Genomic DNA, 20,561 nt, shown 5'->3' on the forward strand with positions numbered 1-20,561 from the left:
TGATCTAACCAGAATTGACACTTGCTAAACTTAGCATACAGTTGATGTTCCCTCAACTTTTTCAACAAAAAAGTAAGATGTCGAACATGCTTCGATTTAGACTTAGAGTATACCAAAATATCATCAATGAAGACAATAACAAACCTATCCAAATATGGTTAGAATACTCAGTTCATCAAATCCATAAAAGCAGCTGGCGCATTCGTCAATCCAAATGACATAACCAGAAACTTGTAATGACCATAACGAGTCCTGAAAGCTGTCTTAGGGACATTCTCCCTACTAATCTTTAACTGATAATATTCAGACCTCAAGTCAATCTTGGAGAGTACACAAGCACCTCGAAGCTGATCAAACAAATCATCAATACGCGGCAATGGATAACGGTTTTTAATCGTTACCCGATTCAATTGCCGGTAATCAATACATAGCCTCAAAGTTCCGTCTTTCTTTCTCACAAACAACACTGGAGCTCCCCAAGGTGAAGTACTAGGCTGAATAAAACCATTATCCACTAATTCCTGCAACTGAACTTTCAATTCCCTCAACTCAGCAGGAGCCATACGATAAGGAGTCAAAGATATAGGATTAGTACCTGGAAGCAAATCAATGGTGAACTCCACATCTCAGTCTGGCGGCAAACCAGGTAAATCCTTAGGGAAAACATCAGGAAAATGCCTGACTACCCTTACATCATCCACACCACTAGGAGCAGCATCGTTCAACACCACATGAGCTAAGTATCCCTGGCAACCTTTCAATAACAACCTTTTCGCTCGCATAGCAGAAATAACGCCATGTTTCACCTCACTCTGCTCGCCCACAAAAGTAACCACAGGTAGTCCAGGACGATGGAAGGTAACTATTTTCCCGTAACAATTAATATTGGCACGATTGAAATGCAACTAATCCGTGCCCAAAATCACATCAAAGTCAACATATCTAACGGGATAAGATCAGCTGGCATAATAACATCCTCCACCATCACTGGACATCCTGGATACACACAATCAACAATACATCTCTCCCCTCTAGGCATAGCAAACTCAAAATCATACCCTAGAGGTGTAGGGTGAGGTTGCGTCACTTGAGCAAAGGTATGAGAAATCACAGAATGTGAGCACCACAGTTAATTAATACTCTAGCAAAATAACCAAGGATATTTAACGTACCCATGATCAAGTCTGGATTATTTTGAGCATCCTGCAGAGAGATATTGTGAATACGCCCCTGGGTCTGCTACTGTCCACCACGACCTCTACTCTTTTGGCCACCACGACTCTGTGCACCACGCCCCTGACTAGGCTGACCAGACTGCCTCGAAGATCCTGCACTACTCGCAGCAATCTCCTTTACTGAGGCTGTCCTCCCTGGTACCATTAAGACCCACCTACTAGAACTGGAGGATACGACATATAGCCACCAGAATACTGGGGATATCCACTCTGAGAATATGGATCCTGGGGATATGGATACTGTCTTGGGGCATAAGGAACAACATCGCCTTGATAGTAATAGGCACCACCACGACCCGTTTGCCTGTAACTACCAGGACCAGGAACATGCTGGATCGGTGCAGGTGGTGGCAAGAAAGTCTGCTGGGGACAATTTGCAGCCTGATGTCCCATCTGCCCACAAGTGAAGCAACCATCGCTGCTTCTCCTGCACTCTCCAAAATGTCGATTATTACACCTGCGGCAAATCAGAGCCCTTCCTCTACCAGCATCACCCTGCCTCTGGATTCTAGCTCCCCCATCAAATCTACCATCACGACCCTGACTAATGGCACTAAAACCACCGCTAGAAGAACTAGAACTGGTTCCACCGCGTTTAAAGCTCTGGGTCTTGCGAGGTCCGAGCGACGTCTGACCCTTGCCCTTGTCATATTTCCTCTGGTTACCATTTTTTTCTTCCTCCTCACTTTCGACGGGCATGTTCTCGGAATCCTTAATCCTCAACAGAATCTCATAGAACTCCTGGTAGGTGTCACAAGGGGTAGTGGTCGCCATAGAACGCCACTTCTTCTTAGTACCCAAACGGAAAGAATGAAGCATCTCTGCTGGATTAGCAGCAACATCCGGATGATAATGGGACAAATTAGTAAACCTCCGGCAATACTCGTTCGCCGTCAACTTCCCTTGTCTCAACTCAGTGAATTCCTGCTTTTTGCGGTCTATATACTCATGAGGCACAAACCTTCTCCTGAACAACTCTCTAAACACCTCCCAATCAGTCCTCTCCTTTGGGGACAAACGACGAACCTCCTGCTCCCACCAAGATGCCGAATCCTTACCCAAAAACTAAGATGTCATCTCAACCCACTTCTCAACAGGGAGATTCCCCTGATTATGCAGAACACGAAAGGTCTTCTCAATATGTTTTAGCCACCGCTCGGCTCCCTCAAAACCCTCGTGGCCCTCAAACTTATCCAGCTTCAGATTGTACATAATCTCCAGAGGAGTCCTCTGGGAGGCCGGAGCGCCGACTGAATAGCGGTGGCGATAGCTTCCCCTAGTTGAGCTACATCAGGGAAACTAGGCTCAGCAGAGCGATGTAGTTCCCTACGAAGCAGCATAGTTCTGACAGAAAACACCAAAACAATTAGAATACTCACAAAGTACAGGACTGCCAAACTTATGCTTTGATACCAAACTGACATTGTAACATCCCATATCACCCAGGGAAGTGATCCTTATATGTATATTCTCATCCCTACCTAGCACGAGGCCTTTTGGGAGCTTATTGGCTTCGGGTTCCATCGGAACTCCGAAGTTAAGCAAGTAGTGCGTGAGAGCAATCCCATGATGGGTGACCCACTGGGAAGTTCTCGTGTGAGTTCCTAAAAACAAAACCGTGAGGGTGTACTGGGGGCCCAAAGCGGACAATATCGTGCTACGGTGGAGTTGGGCCCGAGAAGTGGTCCCGCCTGGGTCGGGATGTGACACAAAAACACTTCAACAAAATATAAAATGCCATATTTGTTAAATTAGTTACCATCGTATTGGTGCATTTGATAGTGAGACAGACCTGAGAATAAACAAAGGCACAGGCAGAGCCAAATATATGGTTCTAGTGGGCTATAGCATACATAGGGTTTTAGTTCTTTAAGGTGCATTTGTTGCACCAGACTATTTTGGACTGGACTAGCTTCAAGGACTAAGCTGGACTGACTTAGAATAGACTAAACTGGACTGACTTAGTGAAGTGTTTGGTGCAGAGTTGAATTAAGAAGCAGGATAATGAACAAATTGAAATATTATATTATTTATTCTATATTTATTAATATTTTATTATTAATTTATCTTTTTATTATTTTATAGAATCATCTATCTCTCTTTTTTTCTTTTCTTTTTTCTAGAATCATCTCTTTCACAAAACCTATTTTCCTTCTCCTTCCCCTTTCCCACTTTTTCTATTGTTTCATCATTTTTGTCTAGATTCATCTATCTCCCCCTAACAAATTCTAGAAGGCACGGCAAATCAATTCAAAGATTTCGGTTTTGGTCGAATTGGGGTCTGGGTTCTTGGCGAGGTTGAACCTAGATGAGAAATTGGCCACTTAGGTGGGTTTTTTTTGGGTGTTCTGGGACGAATTGGACGACGGCTTGGACGGTTAGACCGATTGGGGACGGTGACTTTCTTCATCTTCCACTTCTGGTGTTTGTGCTTGGGTATCGGTGGGTTTTGGTTTTGGGTTCTGTGTCAGATTCCGTAGATTCAGATAGAGAGGAGAGAGATAGTTGTTAGCTTTGGAGGTGGCTGCTGGTTTGGGAGGTAGCTGGCTGAGGGTAATTGGGGGAGGACCAGTGAGGAGGACGACCGAGAATGACTAGCGAGCAACGCTCTCAAAGACGGGCTTAGCAATCCTATGATAATTGGGGGTCCTCTCTAAGAACTTTTAGCGAAGGGGTTAGTTGGAGCAAGTACCGGCTAATCCCATTAAACTTAATCCCTATGTCTAACAAACAATGGACTATACTAATAAGTAGTCTAGTCTAATCTAGTAAAACTTAATGAGCCCAACCAAACACATCCTAAACTTAAAAGTACTAATCATGTAGGCTATTTTATGATTTTTACTTGTCATAGCCTAGCTAGCAAATAAAAAATCTACATACTATGGCTACTTATAAGAAAATAAGAGTTAATAAATCTTAAATAAACCAATTACTTTAACTAATACAGGGCTTTTAGCGAATAAAGAACGTATATTCATTTGAAAGTTTTGAAAACTAGATGCCTAGAAAACATACCTTATCTTTTTGTCTTTGCCAATTGACACACTGCTGTCAATTCCAATTTCCATTCATCCAAACCTTTTTGCTTTTTGAAGGCTAGAAGTCTAGAACAGTAGCCAAGCATTTTGCCAAGGAGCCAGTCATCCACATAGACAAAGACAAAGGCAGAGACAGAGTCAGACGTCTCTTCTTAGTCTGCAAGCGTATTGATTTCTTTGATAATTAGTAAGTTCTTGCCACTTTACTTTCAGTTCATGATCTAACTGCGGGTTTATTTGATTTGTTTATTGTTTGGGTTTTAAGAGTTCATACTTGAAATCTCAATTATTTTGATATTTTCAGTTTACATAATTTGTCTAGCAAGTTCAATAATTTTAGCTTAGTCCATCCATTGAATAATTCTTGACTCCGTCATTGAATAAATAAACTATTTCAAGTGTCATGTCTACAAATCATTTACAACCAAACTCAAAAGATTGAGATGGCTCTCCAAAGTTAAAATAACTTCATCATTGATAATAATATCAAACAATTCACGAATTGGGTAATCCTTAACCTTGTAATTGCCCGTTAACTTGACCATATTATGGAATTGTATTTGACATTGATTTTAATCATTGTAGTGCATATGCATGTAAACATTTTTTGTGTACGTAATATATAAATTCAAATACAACAAGTAAATCAACTATAATTCTATATAATGAGTTGGCACCCACTAACCAAACCCTAATTGATATATATACGTATGATTGTTGATAAAAGTCAATGATAACAATGCAATATTTTCTATTATTCATGGACGATAATGTGATACGAGAGGTGCTATAAGCTATTGACAATTGACATAATGAAACTTTTGATACTTGTTTTTGTATTTCGTATTTCGGGTGTGATAAGTCAAATGCATTCTCCTCGATCGGCACGTAGGCTTGCAGTTGAAGGTATACATGCATGTGCTGGGAAGGAATCTGCCTTTGTCATTGGTTGGTTCAAAACCCTAACTATTTTAACATGGGGCAGCCACTTTATAATATACAAACATATGCGTTCAACTAATTAAAATTTTGGTTAGTGAGAACCTAGCTAGGATATTCATTAATACATACATAGTACTTTTCTCCGAAATCTACATGTCGGTACGTACCTGGGAGCATACATTTTGCTCCATGATTTTCGTCTATGAATGGAGACTAGGGTTAGATTTAATATCAAGGACGAATAATACATAAATGTGTTTTTAGTGTTTTAATCTCTACTTTTGATATAAAGTTTAAAGATGGGTGACCATAAATATTTAACCACCTAATGGCCTATAGAACAAGACTCTATGGGAAGCGTTTTTACTCAAATTTAATGTTAATATTCATTTTGTGTTCAATTAGGTACCGTTTGGTACGCAGACGGAACAGGACGAGACGGAACAGCGGTTCCATGTTATGCTTGGTGCGCGTAGGATGGAACGGGATGGTTGTTCCGTTTTGCGTTTGGTAAGCGCAAGACGGAACGGAACCAAAATGTTAAATGACTAACTTACCCATGTTCCGTCTGTTGTTTGGTACAATGTCAGCATGGGACGGGACGGGACAATTTTTTTTTTTTTTTTTTAACACATATATACTTATCTATGATATATTTTTTACACTAGCATATAATTGAAGATATGTTATGCCATGGATTCAAATAAAAATAGGAGAGGAAGCTGCAAAAGTGATTTGCAAACACACAAGCCTCTTTAATAATAACAAAAAATTATGTCAGGTTTTAAGAAAGTGACTTAATTTATACAACAATGTTGTCCAATGCAGCTCATTTGCCTCCCATACCATATAATTACATAAACACAAACTGGCATTTCTCAGCTTCCAAAAAAAAAAAAAATCAACTAGCATTTCTCATGAACTAGAGCTGCTGGTCTTTTCTTTGCAAAGGCACTAGTTCTGCTGTCTTCTTCATCATCAATATCATCGTCATCATCTTTAGCAGCTAGTGTGGACTCCTCCGCAATTTTAGCAGCATTTCTTCTTGCGGCATCCAACATGTAACGTAATTTCCTTTCAAGGGATCATTTGAAGGTACAAACTTGGATGGGCGGGGAGCTACAACACCAGTCCAAGCTTGCAAAATTCAATAAAGAGTTCAGCATAAAGTCAATAATGTCTCAATAACAGCCAATATTGGCAACTAAAGATAATTATACTCTCTTAAACCCAAAATAAATAAACAGCATTGCACATCAGTCAATTTTCATGCACAAAATTAGCTTTTGAACATCAACGGAAGGATTGACGTCAACAGCATTGCAAAGAACCATATAGTCCTTAGACTCCACAACACTCCATTCATAAGGATTTTCGACCAGATTGTTATGACATCTTTGGCAAAAACAGATACTCTTACCTAAAAGATTACAGAGATACCGCGTTGATGTAAATGTTATTTATCCCCATAAACATATAAAAATCATATAATCGTCAGAGTTATCATGTACCCAAAACAATCTCATTTAAAACAACCTGGGGAGGTTTCAAATTAGTTCGAACTTGAACCCCATTCCTTTCTTGTCTACAAGCCTGCTGCAGATATTCACAACCCAGTTACAAATGACAAATCAATCTTTTAGAACAACATTTCTCTTCTGAGGTCATTAACTACACACACGATTAAGGCATTAAAGCCTGATTCTGACCTTAGAATACCAAATCTTCAGATTAAGGAATTAAAGCCTAATTACAAATTGAATCTAATTAAATTTTGAATCTAATTACAATAACCTTGTGGTGGCTGACTGATTCTTCAATACTGTATATAGACTACAATCACGGGCCTGATCTTCATTAACAAATAAACTATACCCAGACAATCACGGGCCTCTGTGTGTAATATTTATAGAGGAATCACGCTGAAATATATGCTCCTAATTCCTAACCCTAAAATTTGATTTAACACTAAAACCCCCAATTTCTAATTCAATTTTCCAAATTGAATCTAATTACAATACCAAAATCTTCAAATTAAGGCATTAAAGCCTAATTCTGATCTTAGAAAGAAGAAAAATTAAGAATTAAGAAAAGATATATACCTGGGTGAATTTGCAGCCTGTCGCACACGCAAAAGTGGCTCCATAATACGCACCCAACGGTACATTATTGATACGTATAAATTAGTGGACATATTGTAGGCCAAGAGGTAGGTAGTTTACAATTGCCTATTTGCCTACATCCATTCATTCATACCACAAAATGATTCTTATATTGGATGATTGGAGCGCGGCATTAATGCCATAAACTCATCATTAGGGATGGCAACGGTTTGGTTTGAGGACGGAAATGTTATATCCATCCCCATAACCATACCCATAACCGCAAAATAACCATCGGGGATTATCCATAACCATATCCACCGGGTAACGGATTTTCAATCGGTTATCGGTTATATCCATCTTCGTAAAAAAAAAAAAAAAATTATATTCATCCAATTGATGCACTATAAATTTTAGTAGATACTAATTTTGCCATTAAATAGCCACATCCAATTACAAAAAACATAACAATATATATTTGAAGTTGTTCATGATAAGCCAATATGATAAATTGATCCAATAAAAAAGAAAAAGAGGACAAAAACAAATACGAAGGGAAGATAAAACATGTAAACTAAATATATGACAGCAAACAAGAAGACAATTATTGATTTAATTTTGCATAATTCTATGGGCTCATAACATATGTAATAAACTGAAAAACTGATGCTAATTGATAATTTGCATGAATCAAATAACATGAAAAAAGAATGAGCTTACAACATGCACCAATTTCTTGATAGTGAGACTCTTGAAGATAGATGAATCTGATAAACTTGGAACATTTGATAATTGATATATAAAATGATTCAATGAATTAATGTGGTTGAGTATAACAATAAGAGTATTGAATTGATGAGGTTGTTGGTATGTCCCATGTATGATGTTTAGTGCATAATAAAGAGAGTATAGGGTTTGATGCATGCATAATGAATTAGTACTATAGGAATAGGAATAATTGGATACGTTGTGGGCATGATTCCAAGACTTCAAAAGGCATAATTGAATAAAAATATATATATATATATATATATATATATATATATATATCAAATATATATGTAATATTTGGATCGGATTCAAGTACAGATATGGATTGGGTACCCCTATAACCATATCCAAAACCATAACCGAATAAAGTTAACGGTTTTTCCCGATATCCAAACCATACCCGAATTTTCATATCTAAATCCAATCCATTCGGGCAATTATTTACGGTTAACGAGTTTAACGGTTAGAATTGTCATCCCTACTCATCATGCTTCATACTATTCTTTTTCTCCATTTATTGTTTTTTCTTCTGTCTCTTTCCCTCGGAAAAATTAATTTTCCCTCCTCGTCTCTCTATCAACTTGATATATTGTCCTGCATTATTGCTCTAGACACCTGGCAAATGGAAATAACTAATACTTGCTTGAGAAGCCAAAACTGCCACTAAATCCAAGTCCCATCTTTGTCGCTCGATGAAGCCTAACTTTTAACCCTCAAAGTCTCAATAACCTTTTTGAGCTTTTTTTACAAGATGTTGTCGTCGCATATCTTGCATTGCACATCTGACAGTCGTAGTTGTCATTCTACATTCTTGAGTTTCGTTTCCCTAGATTTTATATATAGTCTAAGCAAAATATGTCAGCTATTGTTCGATCTTAATCCAACAATGGAAAATAAAGTACGACATATACAACAAAAATTAAATAACTACCTACCGTTGAATTAAGATCCAATGGTGGTGGGTAACCACAGTTTTCTTAGAAGATTTAGTCTAGGAGAACATGACTACTCTACCAAGAGAGAAAGATAAACTCGATTGTCACATTCCATGGTTTAAAAGAGTGCAAAATTTCTCCCCTTTTTAATCACTGAAGAATCATTATAATTAATCACAAACAAAAAAAACATTATTACAATCACGTGATAAGCAAAACAATAAAATAGAGACATATCTTTGATTACACCCAAAGTTTTTCTCCAACAAAAGATTCAATCTTTAAATTGTTTCAAGTCACTCAATCTTACATCTCAAGCATATACATTGACCTAACGACACACACACACGCATATACATGGCATTGAAAAATCCATATATAATGACCACAACTATTTCCTAATGTCTCTCTCTCTCTCTCTCTCTCTCTCTCTCTCCCCTCTTCATTTGGAGGCAGGCAGAGGATCATATTGGTAGGCGTACTAAGTTTGTCCTTTTGAGTTTGAGTCGTTGTTCAATGTCATTATTTGGCCCACATGGGTTGTGTTATCCATTTGTGATAGATCTCTGTATGCATAGCTTTACTTGCATCCAGCTCACAACACATCCCATGTTACTTGATTGTGTTTGATGACCTGTGTTTATTTTTCCGCTGGCGATTCCAATTCTTCTCCAACTTCAAGTGGTGTTTACACTACTCTAAAAGTAGGTTTCGACAACATTGTGTTCAGACTATTCTTGGCCATTAATTTTTTCAGTTAGCAATCTCTAGCTAGCAGAAAGTCGACCGTCTTCTTCAATGCAATACCTAATTTCTTATATTTACGTTCAAAAAATACTAGTCTAAAACCCATGATTTGGGTTTTAACTGTTTAGCTCGAAATAAAGATTTTGATATGGATATTTGCGTATTATGGGAACAAATAGGGGAAACTAAAAATTTTCTATTCAATTTTGGATATGGTTACATAGCCGTTCCTGAAATCTGTCCCGTTCTACATTTTAAAATAATTTTAATCATAATTTTTTTTTGGGTTGATGATGTCAATTTTACGGTTAGGTTCTTGATTGATAGTATTTTTTAACCATATTTTTTGTATGTTGCTTCAAATCATATGAACAAAACGCTTTTTCTTCATTAAGTATGAGAAAACTTGTGATGAAATGGATAAACTTTTAACCAATAAGGAATGTATTACTCGACGAGAATGGTTATAAAATACCATATAATTGATTTGGTGGTGATGAATATAGATATGAATAACTTTCACGATTATGAGGATAGATGTCGCGCATACGTCCCACAGTGAACCATCGTCATCTCTGAAAGGAATATTGTGCAAAATTCCACATCGAAAAGTAGAACAATAATCTAAGCTTAAAAGTAAGTGATCAACTACTAAAGGCACAAATGAGACATGGGAGTCGAGACAGCAAACCTCTTATACCTAATGGATCTGAATCTGATTCTCTTTTTATTAACCTTTTGGACTTGTTTTGATACTATTTCCTTTATTTCCCCAATGGTTATGATGTTGATTTTGAAGGCCAATTAGAAGAGTTCAAAGACCCAAATTTTAAGCCCAAATCATGACAATAGAAGGCCCAAACTAATTTTCTTGTGAGAGAGTATGTATCTAGTACAAATAGGAATCCAACTTTCCTATTCCCCTATTCCTTGTGTGAGAAGAAAAACTAAGTTCTTGGAGTAGGAGAATAATTTTCTTGCAGGATTTAGGATTTTCACTTCTTATAGTTTCAGTTTTTGCGGCACAACCTGGTAGAAATCAATACTACGTCAAAATTTTAAAAGAGACAAGACAACAGATTATTATTATTATGAGCCAAACTTATATCTTACTGCTTTCACAACATAATTAGTGTGGAAGTTTTATAACAAAACAAGTGGAATTAGAAACCAATTGTCAATTTTCAATGTGAGATTATTTTTAAACATTCAATTGAAGGCATAATGCGGATGTAGGACATTCGTTTTATCACTTGTAAATGCGAGGGCTTACGTGTTGTGCCTACAATTCATAGAGTTTCAATTCATATAAGTTAGGCGTTTTTCTTTGCTCTAAACCACTCGACTATTTTCTACAAACTTTCATGTTTGTCCCTATTTTCTCAGAATTGTGCCTTTTCTCTACAAAGCTTTTCCAATTTATCTGTTATCAATGTTGTTGCTGCTTTGCAAAACCATTTTTCAAGTCTTTAATACACCGTTTCAGTTGTTGCTGCACAACCTTGTAGAAATCAATACTACGTCAAAATTCTAAAGAGACATGCTAACAAACTGTTAATATTATTGGCCAAACTTACATCTTACTATTTTTATAACACGACTTGTGTGGAAGTTTTATGACAACATCAGCAAAATTAGAAACCAATTGTCAATTTTCAATATGAGATTATTTTTAAGCATTCAATTGAAGGCATAATGCCTATGTAGGACACTCATTTAATCACTTGTAAATGTAAAGGGTGATGTGTTGTGCCTACAATTCATAGAGTTTCAATTCATTTAAGTTAGGCATTTTTCTTTGCTCTAAACCACTCGACTATTTTGGCTCTCTATTTAACCTACCAATTCGCACTACTGATTAAAATGAAATATTTTCACACTAATTTTTTCCACATACACACAACACATTCGTGCTCATTTTTTACTATGAAGTTGAATAAACTATAAAAGAATTAAAAATAAAATAAAATTACATGTGCAAAACGAGAAAAGATGTATAGAGAAATCGTTATATCCAACTAATCATGTCAATAAGGCAAAAAATCCCATGACAAATTTGCAAGTACAATATCTCAAAAAAGACTAACTTAAAGCTAGAGAGATGCTTATTATCATGACCAAAATTGCAACTCCACAATCCACCCTCACTATTTCTACAAATGGAGAGAAAGATCAAGCTTTTGCTCTTTACCCTTACATTCACCACCAATCCCAGAATTGTGATTCCCATTCGCCATTGATGAATGTTGTGATGAACCTCCTCCACTGAGGCCATTGTATCTTATGCTCCTCTGCCAATTCAAGAAACTTTGCTCATCCTCCTCACAGTGATAACCATTCATGTTATTGCTCGGCGACGAGCCATTCCCACCATAATATGCTAAATTCTCAAACTTTGGTGCTCCGTTGGATCCGAAACTGTCTGATGAGAACTGATCAGGATTCGCAAAGTATCGGAGATTGGATGCATGGGCAGTTATATAAGGATGCAAGAGGCCTAAGTGATAGTTTGGAGCAAAAACCATGTGGGGTTGTGTGTTATGGGATAGTATTGGGAAATTCATCGAGGAAGCGTAGTCAGAAGCGCGTTTCGCTTTTCTTGCAGCCGTTCTTTCTTTCTTATGAGCGTTTTGGTGCCCTCCCAGTGCTTGAGAACTGTAAAACTTTCTTGAACAAAAGAGGCACGGAAACACTCTTGAGTTTGCGTCTCTATCTTCTTCTGCATTGCTCTCTTGGTGATCAACTTCCGTGACGCCGTTCTCTTCGTCTTCCATGTCTGCACCGAAAATTAAAATAGAAAGGTGAAGAAATATTCGAAAAGAAGGAAAACCCAAGTGAGAAAATTCAGTAAGGTTGAGCAATCAACCTTGAGAGGCAGTAGAAGAGTTGAAGAAATGGGTAGAGAGTTGAGAAATAAGCGACAGAGAAAACGAAGGAAAATGTGGGATAAGTGTCTTGGAGGTTTGGCGCATGGGGTGTTTTTCTGATCAAAAGTGTTAAATAAGAGAGTTCAGAAACTAACTTCTCAAAGAGTTGGAAAATGTGAAGAGTCTCTGAGTATAATTATTAAAGAGAGTGCTTGACACAGAGGGCTGTATGGGCTTGGGAACACAAGAGATAAGATCATAAGAGAGAGAGAGAGAGAGAGAGAGAGAGAGAGAGAGAGGGATAGAAATTCCATTTCCCAACCCTAATTAATCATCTGTTTATAGTTAACCAATGAATACTTCTTTCCCAATTATCTGTAATTTAGTGGTTTGGTGGGCAGTAATTAAGTTTGTTGGGTGATTAAGTGATGAGTAAATGAAGGTCGAAGACTAGGAACTACTTCGCTAATCAGGTCCCCTACAGATATGGAAAGACACTGTTGCCCCAATGAAAACCAGTGTGCTAAACCATGCAGCCTGCAACTCTTCAGTGGAGCGAAGCGGAGCGGTTTCTTATCTTGACAAACTGTTTTTGGTAATTAACCAAGTTGACAATTTTAAGAAAACCTAAATTCATCAAAGTCAAGTGAGTGATTAATTTAAGATAGATAGAAAAAATCAATGGAAGTTAGTGTGTCAGACTAGTTAAGGACTTGTTCGATAGTCGTTTTGTAATCGGATATATTGGTGCAATACCTAAGGATACACGTGCCACAGTCTGCAACTCAAGTGAGCAGTTTCTTATCTTCTCATCATGTTTTAACCATTTTTTTTTTCTTGAGAGAGAATCGAAGATACATGATTCATGGGACAGTTTCTTATCTTGACAATTGTTTTTTATAACTTTTGAACAGGACATCATTTTGAGGCTTAACCTAATCTCTCACCTCCTTAGTGTAGATTATCATTTGTTCAAAAACAAGAACAAGACAGCATTCTAAATTGGTACATAGAGGGAGATTCAAACTTACAGCATCTCCAAAGGAGATATCAAAACTGCCATATAGACATATAATAGTAAAAAATGACAATAAACTCTCTTCAATTGAGGCTTCAATTTCTTACGTGGCACTGAATCAATTGAAGGCAAATCCTTTTGCGGTAGCAGATGTCAAATTTATTAAATAATTTTTAATAGAATATATAATAAATGTTGTTATATTTTCCAAATATTTAATTGGTTGCCTAAATCATTGGACCTGCAAAAAGATAAAAAATTTATTAGATAACTTAATATATAATATATCGGGTGAACAAAAAATTGTACAAAATATAAAATTGCTACGTAAGCTATCAAATATAATTTGATGTTTAAAATTCGACATGTCATTTGGAGATAATATGCAATGCAAAAAAACCCAGATTAATGAGAGTGAAGTGGCTAACTAATTTAGAGGGGTAGAGGGTGGAAGTCAGATTGTCGGAGGAAGCTCAGCTTACATGATCAGGTTTGTTATCTCCAAAGCCAATGTGGAAGGATTGGGTTCTCTCTCTCTCTCTCTCTCTGTGCAATGCAAATGGGAAAATGGCTTCTTCTTTTCGTCTGCAGCAGCATTAGCAGTAATCCTCTGCGATTCTCTATAAAAGGAGTGATGGGGCTAACGACCGCTACTCTCCTTCCACCGATTCTCCACCGCCAATCTCAAATCTCATCTCTTTTTTTTTTTTTTTTTTTCTTTTAATTAATTGCATCCAAATGCAATGCACTGCCCTATTACAAGAATCCAATACTTGCCAATCAGCGTCTCTGTATACACGTGGCACCAACCCAGAGGCTCAAAATATCCAGCACCGAGTCAGAGTTCCATGCCACTTATCTCCGACTCAGAACCCAACGTTTGTTTTCTGTTTTTTTGTCTTCAAAATCAATTTTATAATTCAGCAAAATTCCAAAAAATTCAATCACTTTGTACACTAGAACTGGCTCTTGCGACAACAGAAACAGCAGACCTTCTAGTATGTTTTGGGACATCATATACATTTAGATTTTTGGCCGTTGGATCTTGGTCATTGAATGCGAGTCTAACGGCCAAAATTCCCGGTGTAGAGTAAAATTTCCGTAGAAACTGAAGCCCCGGTGAACCTTTTTGAGGGGAAAAGACGATTTTCGTTTGCAAAATAGTGTGAAATTTACAAGCTTCAGAACAATAATGCCCTTTCTCTGAATAAATGTTGGAAGTGAACAATATAAACTAATTTAAAAAAAAATCAAGATCGAGAATTATGAACACGACTAGAGAGTAGGGACCTGTGCTTTTCTTTTTCTTTGTGAGCACATTCGAGGAGTAGGTTGCAGGGAGAATGGCTAGTTGAAAATGCCATCCAGGATTCATGAACAACCAAAACATCTCCGTACGGAGAAAAAGCTCGACGGCCCTGGTTCTGGCTCGGGGTCAGGTTTTCTGCAGGGAAGATGCTTAAAGAAGGCCTTTACTGCTCCTGTCACGCCATCCTCCTTCTCCATAGCCTTGGCAAGTTCGACAGAGCGCTCCTTCACCTGGTGTAATTTATAAGTAAGCTCAGTTTGCACCAAGATAATAAGCCTTCCTAACTATTTCATGAAGATTTCTTACGAGAATCAAACAACTGACAAAGTTAAGGTTTGCTTGTACTTCTACTGAAGTTCCGGAACCTCTAAAATGGAAACCTAGAAACTTGAACATCGAATCTCGCCACTCATGTAAGATGCTGGAGGTAGCATTTTACATGCCTTTCGAATGTATATAGTCTGTTCAATTTTTTGGAAAAAAAAGATTACCCTGGGATCAAGCATGAAACTTATTGCATCAACCAACTTGGGAAGTGAGAACTCATCAACTGCAATGGGTGCAGGGCCCACTCCTCTGGCATGTACTCGCTCTCCCCAGAAAGGTTGGTCTCCAAAGAAAGGAACAATCGTCGTTGGACACTAAAAAGGAAAAACAATGTACGTTGGACACTAAAAAGAAAAACAATGTACGTTTAGGCAAGGGCTAAATCCCACGGACTGAAAGTATTCAACCACTAGATAGGTTATCAAACAATTACTGCAGCTTTTAGACCAGCAGCTGTTGTTCCAGCACCTCCGTGATGCACCTGAAGGAAAGGCAGAAAACCATAAGAACCGTTTAAAATCCAAAACTACTCTAGAGCATGTGGAGAAACAAACACTTGAAGACTGGAAATATTAAGAGATCGTTGAATGAAATTTTACAAGTAACAAAGCAACCACCCTAATAATTTCACATCCACTTGCCCATCTGCCCATCGGAAAATATTCTCCTATAGATCACAAAAGCATAGTAGAGATAAAGGACCCAGGCTCCCAGCTCAAAGGTGGTGTTTGCCCTCCGATGCCCATTTCTCCAACCACAAAAATAGACCCGACCAAATGGTGGTGTTCCCTGTTTCTGTTTCCCCCTTTTCTTCTCAGTTTAAAACGACATAAAGAAAACCACAAAACTAAGGTGTTAAATCTCACCACAGCCTTGCATTGTAAAAACAGCCAGTCATGAGGGCAGTTGTCCAATAAGTATATGAAGTCCTTTGGTTCAGCCACTGAGGAGACACAATCAAGTGAAATAAATCAGTGCATTCCAAAGGGTCAGCTAGATAGGGAAAAACGAGAATAACGGAAAAAGGAGAATAACGGAAACCTCCAAACAACAATGAAATCGTACTAAGTTTGTCGGAATTAACAACTTACATTCCCCTAGGCCACCCCATCCTTTGTTAATGATGCCCCGCTGCCCCGTCTTTTCCAATGCTTCCACGATTATTTGGGTCATTTTTTGGGGCTCTTGAACAGGCTGACACATGGAAGTAGATTCTGGTCATGAAAGCTACATAGGTATGTGCGTAATTACATGTGTTTGTGTGTCAGCATGTGTGTATGCACACATCCATGCATGTGCAAATTGTACACATCCATGTAAGTGTGTCTGTGACTCTGTTTAAGCAGTCAAAGGATGTCTCCGAAGAACACTAGTTTTCTTTTATCCTTGAGATGGTAAATAACTTTGGTTGTATAACTAATCAGATTCATTCTTTTAGCTTGCAGTAGACTAACAACAAATAGCAATCTCAATTATGTACTAAGCGGTTTTAAAGTGAATAAACGGTGTCCTGAGCAAGTCAACTATTCTATCAATTGATGGATAATTATGGAGGCCAACCTCAAGTTTGGACAAAACTCAAACAAGTCCCAAGGCTGCTCAAGTAACCATATAGGAAATCTTGCAGAGATAGAAATATGTATATTAAAACAAAACTCACCAAGCTACCAAAGCCAATATATATAGGCTTGTCACCAGCTTCAAGCCACTTCACAAGTAATTCTGGAGGTTCATAATTTGATGCAAGGTCAAGGAAGCAAAACCCCACCACATCAACCTTAGGTCCCCAATCTGCAAACCAAGTATTATTCAGTAAAGACTGACATACATTGGCATACTTTGCTAAGATTCAAGCCTTCTTAAGCAAGAATGTTCAATAATAAAAAATGCAGAGATACGTCTGTAAACGGAGTCCAATATACTATCCTAGGCGGCACTATCTACGTTATTGCCACTCAACCTACAGCCACATTTCTGTTGAACTCAACAAGTTTCTCAAAACAATCCTACCTTGTTTACCTGAGGGACTCCAAATGATTATATATGGAAGACTAAAACATGCAATTAAAATATAACTAAAGTACCTTTTGGTTTAGGAACAAGATGGGGGCTCCATATATATCCATATGGCACATCAGAATCAGAGCCTTGCGAACCACTTAAATATGTGACAGGTCTTAGTTTCAATTTTTTCTTGCGAAGATCATTAATCATGTCCCGTATACCAAGCCAGATTAAGGAGTCAACAATTTGGTATGATAGCTGAAAATTTACGTAGGACAGAAAGTCAGAGTTAATTATAAATCAGGAAGTGGAAAATATATATAAAAATAAATAAGGGTTAAAAATCAGAGGACTCACCCTATATCCAGTTGTTTGCTTGACACGGGACAAAGGATGTGGAAATTCACTAGTTGGCCTGGTAGGAAAAGGTAAAACATACACAATACATACTTAAACATTGACAATCATGACAAAACATTGAAAAAATGCAGAAACCCAAACTCCAAAACAATTAAAGCAGTATACAACTCAGTAAGATTCCATTACCCAAACAAGACTTACGTCCATGGCATGGTGAAAAACACATGAATAGGAATTTTTAGCGCCTCCGCCACATGAGTATGCCCTAAAGAAGCATTTGTGTGGTTAGTAGTAAACAAAGCAATGCAATTGTAAGTGGAAATACTTTTTGTGAAATATGACAATAAAATGCAGATGTATCTTAGCAGAAGACAAAGTTTAACTACTTCAGAACACACAAACTCTTTAAAGGGGGGAAAAGGAACATTGTTTTAATACAGAGTTATAAAAATTGGAAAATTATTGCAACCAAATTTCCTACCCTCCATTTCCCAAACACAGAGAGAATTAGTTGCCACACAAAAAATCCAACTTATTTGACCATAAAAAATAAAAAAAAAGATTTAAATTTTTTACTCAAAATCATTAAGTGTCAAAAGCTAACCATATGCTGGGGGATTTGCTATTATTGCATCCGCTTTAAAGGGAATACCAGAATCGATATCAGCCTCTTTGCAAGCAGGAAGTAAGGAGTATATAATTTCCTTCAACTGATTACGTTGAATAGGAATATCAGAAGGCCCTGATGGCAGGAAGCCTTTATTTTTAACCATATCTGCTCAAAAGACATATAAGTAAACTGGTTATACGGAAATTAATGGGGGAACCATATTAAACTTTGACAAATATTTTAAGATGACCACTAAAGGCAACCAAACAAATCAGCATATAGGGCACTTTGGTACATACAACCAGCAAGGACTTTTGGATCACCGCCTAAAGGGTAAAACTCCAAACCAGCAGTCAAGACAAACTCTTTGAAATTTGAATGAGTAGCTAGTCTTACACGATGGCCATAGTCCTGCAACAAAAATAGTTTCAAAAACAAACTTTAACATATGCTTTTAACCATCTTGAATATCCATAAACTCTAAAACACCAATCAAATCTTTAATACAAAATCATAAGAGTTTATACCATTTAACCATGCTATCAAAATGGTTACTATTTTCGACAATTAAATTTCAACAATGGAAAACGCTTATATAAGTCTTGAATATGTGAAAAGTGAGAACCTGCAAACGTTTTCCAATTGCAACGAATGGCTGCACATCTCCACGAGTTCCAACAATAAGCATTACTATTTGTATTGGTGGTATGCATTGAAGATCTTCTGTATCAAGATTTTCATCATCGGCAGCTCCAGTAGAAGCAGTTCTGCTACAATCTCCCAGATATTGAGGTTCAACATCGGCTGGAACTTCAAATTCTACGGTTCCATCATCTTTCACCGTAGCTATTCTATTTAACAACTTAAGCTGCACAATTGAATCTTTTGAGTTATAAAACAAAACTCGGATAACCTTTTACTGTTTATTATATCCAGGATTAGTCAAAGATTTGAATAATAGATGCGGATTGGCCACCATGATCTTATCTCAATCTATTACTTTGCATCATCTTTTACACATCAACTTTTTTTTGGTCAATATTTTACACATCAAATGTTGAGACCATCAGTGATACACGTAACATTCGAAAATCTTAAGGCTACAAAACTAAAATGATACAAGGAACAAAACAGATATCATCTCTGATAAATCAGACCTTATGGTGCACCGGAATCTTGTCGTTGAAAATCTTTGCGGCATCTTTGGACAACTTGTTCTGATGTCTGGTGGTGTCAGTTTTTGATCTTTCCAACTTAACCGGAATGTTTGATTCTCGTCTCTCAGAGTTTGGTGATATCTCCGCCGGCGGCAATGTTTTCCCTTTAGACAAGCTCCCGCCAGAAATTCCTGAATTGCGTAAAATCCGATTTCATCACCATAAAATCTTACTTAATGTGATTGTCAATTGGAGGCCAAAATCTCCATTACCTAAATTATAGCATTTCTTCTTTATGATTAAGAAAATACATAAAATTTGAATTTCCTGAGTACTACAGTACTGAGAAGAAACGCAATTTAGCTAACTAATTACCAAGAAAAAGCACACAAAATCTAATTAATTATCTTGTATTTTCTCATCAACCAAACAGAATCTAAATTCCGAGTAAAACCGACAAACCTGTAGAGCTACTGCCACCGTGAGATATGTCCACCGATTTCTCCAATTCTACGCTATTTTCGCTACTGGCGCCGCCAGTTGCATCCTCGATTCTCACCGGAACTTCTCCCGAACTCGCAGAAGAGTCCCGACGCTTCTCCGGCGGCTCCTCCATAATCGGCACTGATTCCTGACGGGGAGGCTTGTTGCGATGATCAAGATCCGAGGAAGCTTAGGGGAAAAGCGAGGGCAGACAGTGGCGTAGGGCGTGTTTGGATGGCGAGAAAATTGTGGAAAGATTCGAAAGCGAGAATCCTGCGGTGGCGTCGGTCCGGAAAAAGTGGTGGGTGGGAGAAGGAAGGAAGTGCTCGTAATCGCTGTGTAAATGATTGAGTAGGAGACACGTGCGCACAACCGTTCGGGGGGACCTGTAATTTTTTAACTGCCGCGCTGTTTGTTTACTGTTTAATTTCCGACAAACATTGGATTACAGCTATTTTTACGCTTCTTTTTTACTTGCTAATTACTTGTGCTCTTAAGTCTTACCTTGTTTGGTAACTTGTAGACCGGGACTTATGCTTAGAGCAATTTCACTCCTAAAGACTTTACGACAGCACCCAGTTTATTTATTCAGTCAAGTGAACAGTAATAGACTCCATTGTACAGTAATAGGTCAAAGCATCTCCACCCCTAAA

At 37.7% G+C, this 20,561-nt stretch overlaps 2 protein-coding genes across 2 annotated transcripts; both read right to left on the reverse strand.

Annotated features, from left to right (window-relative positions):
* Positions 1 to 11,768: 11,768 nt before the first annotated feature.
* Positions 11,769 to 12,899, reverse strand: LOC137724543 (uncharacterized). Its single transcript, XM_088693264.1, has 2 exons — positions 12,640 to 12,899; positions 11,769 to 12,549 (listed from the first exon to the last, which is right to left on the reverse strand). The coding sequence occupies exons 1-2, from the start codon at positions 12,743 to 12,745 to the stop codon at positions 11,927 to 11,929; spliced, it is 729 nt and encodes a 242-aa protein (XP_088549390.1). The 5' UTR covers positions 12,746 to 12,899; the 3' UTR covers positions 11,769 to 11,926.
* Positions 12,900 to 14,784: 1,885 nt separating this feature from the next.
* Positions 14,785 to 20,296, reverse strand: LOC137725482 (sterol 3-beta-glucosyltransferase UGT80A2). The gene is made up of 14 exons (XM_068464185.2): positions 19,888 to 20,296; positions 19,426 to 19,616; positions 18,894 to 19,136; positions 18,568 to 18,679; positions 18,263 to 18,433; positions 17,860 to 17,923; positions 17,656 to 17,713; positions 17,379 to 17,556; positions 16,955 to 17,085; positions 16,386 to 16,488; positions 16,161 to 16,237; positions 15,728 to 15,775; positions 15,459 to 15,608; positions 14,785 to 15,197 (listed from the first exon to the last, which is right to left on the reverse strand). Exons 1-14 carry the CDS (start codon positions 20,039 to 20,041, stop codon positions 15,030 to 15,032), a joined length of 1,848 nt encoding a protein of 615 aa, XP_068320286.2. The 5' UTR covers positions 20,042 to 20,296; the 3' UTR covers positions 14,785 to 15,029.
* Positions 20,297 to 20,561: the final 265 nt, after the last annotated feature.

Source organism: Pyrus communis, chromosome 5 (genome assembly GCF_041283825.1).
Source record: "Pyrus communis isolate YQ-2024b chromosome 5, ASM4128382v1, whole genome shotgun sequence".
Taxonomy (NCBI): Eukaryota; Viridiplantae; Streptophyta; class Magnoliopsida; order Rosales; family Rosaceae; genus Pyrus; species Pyrus communis.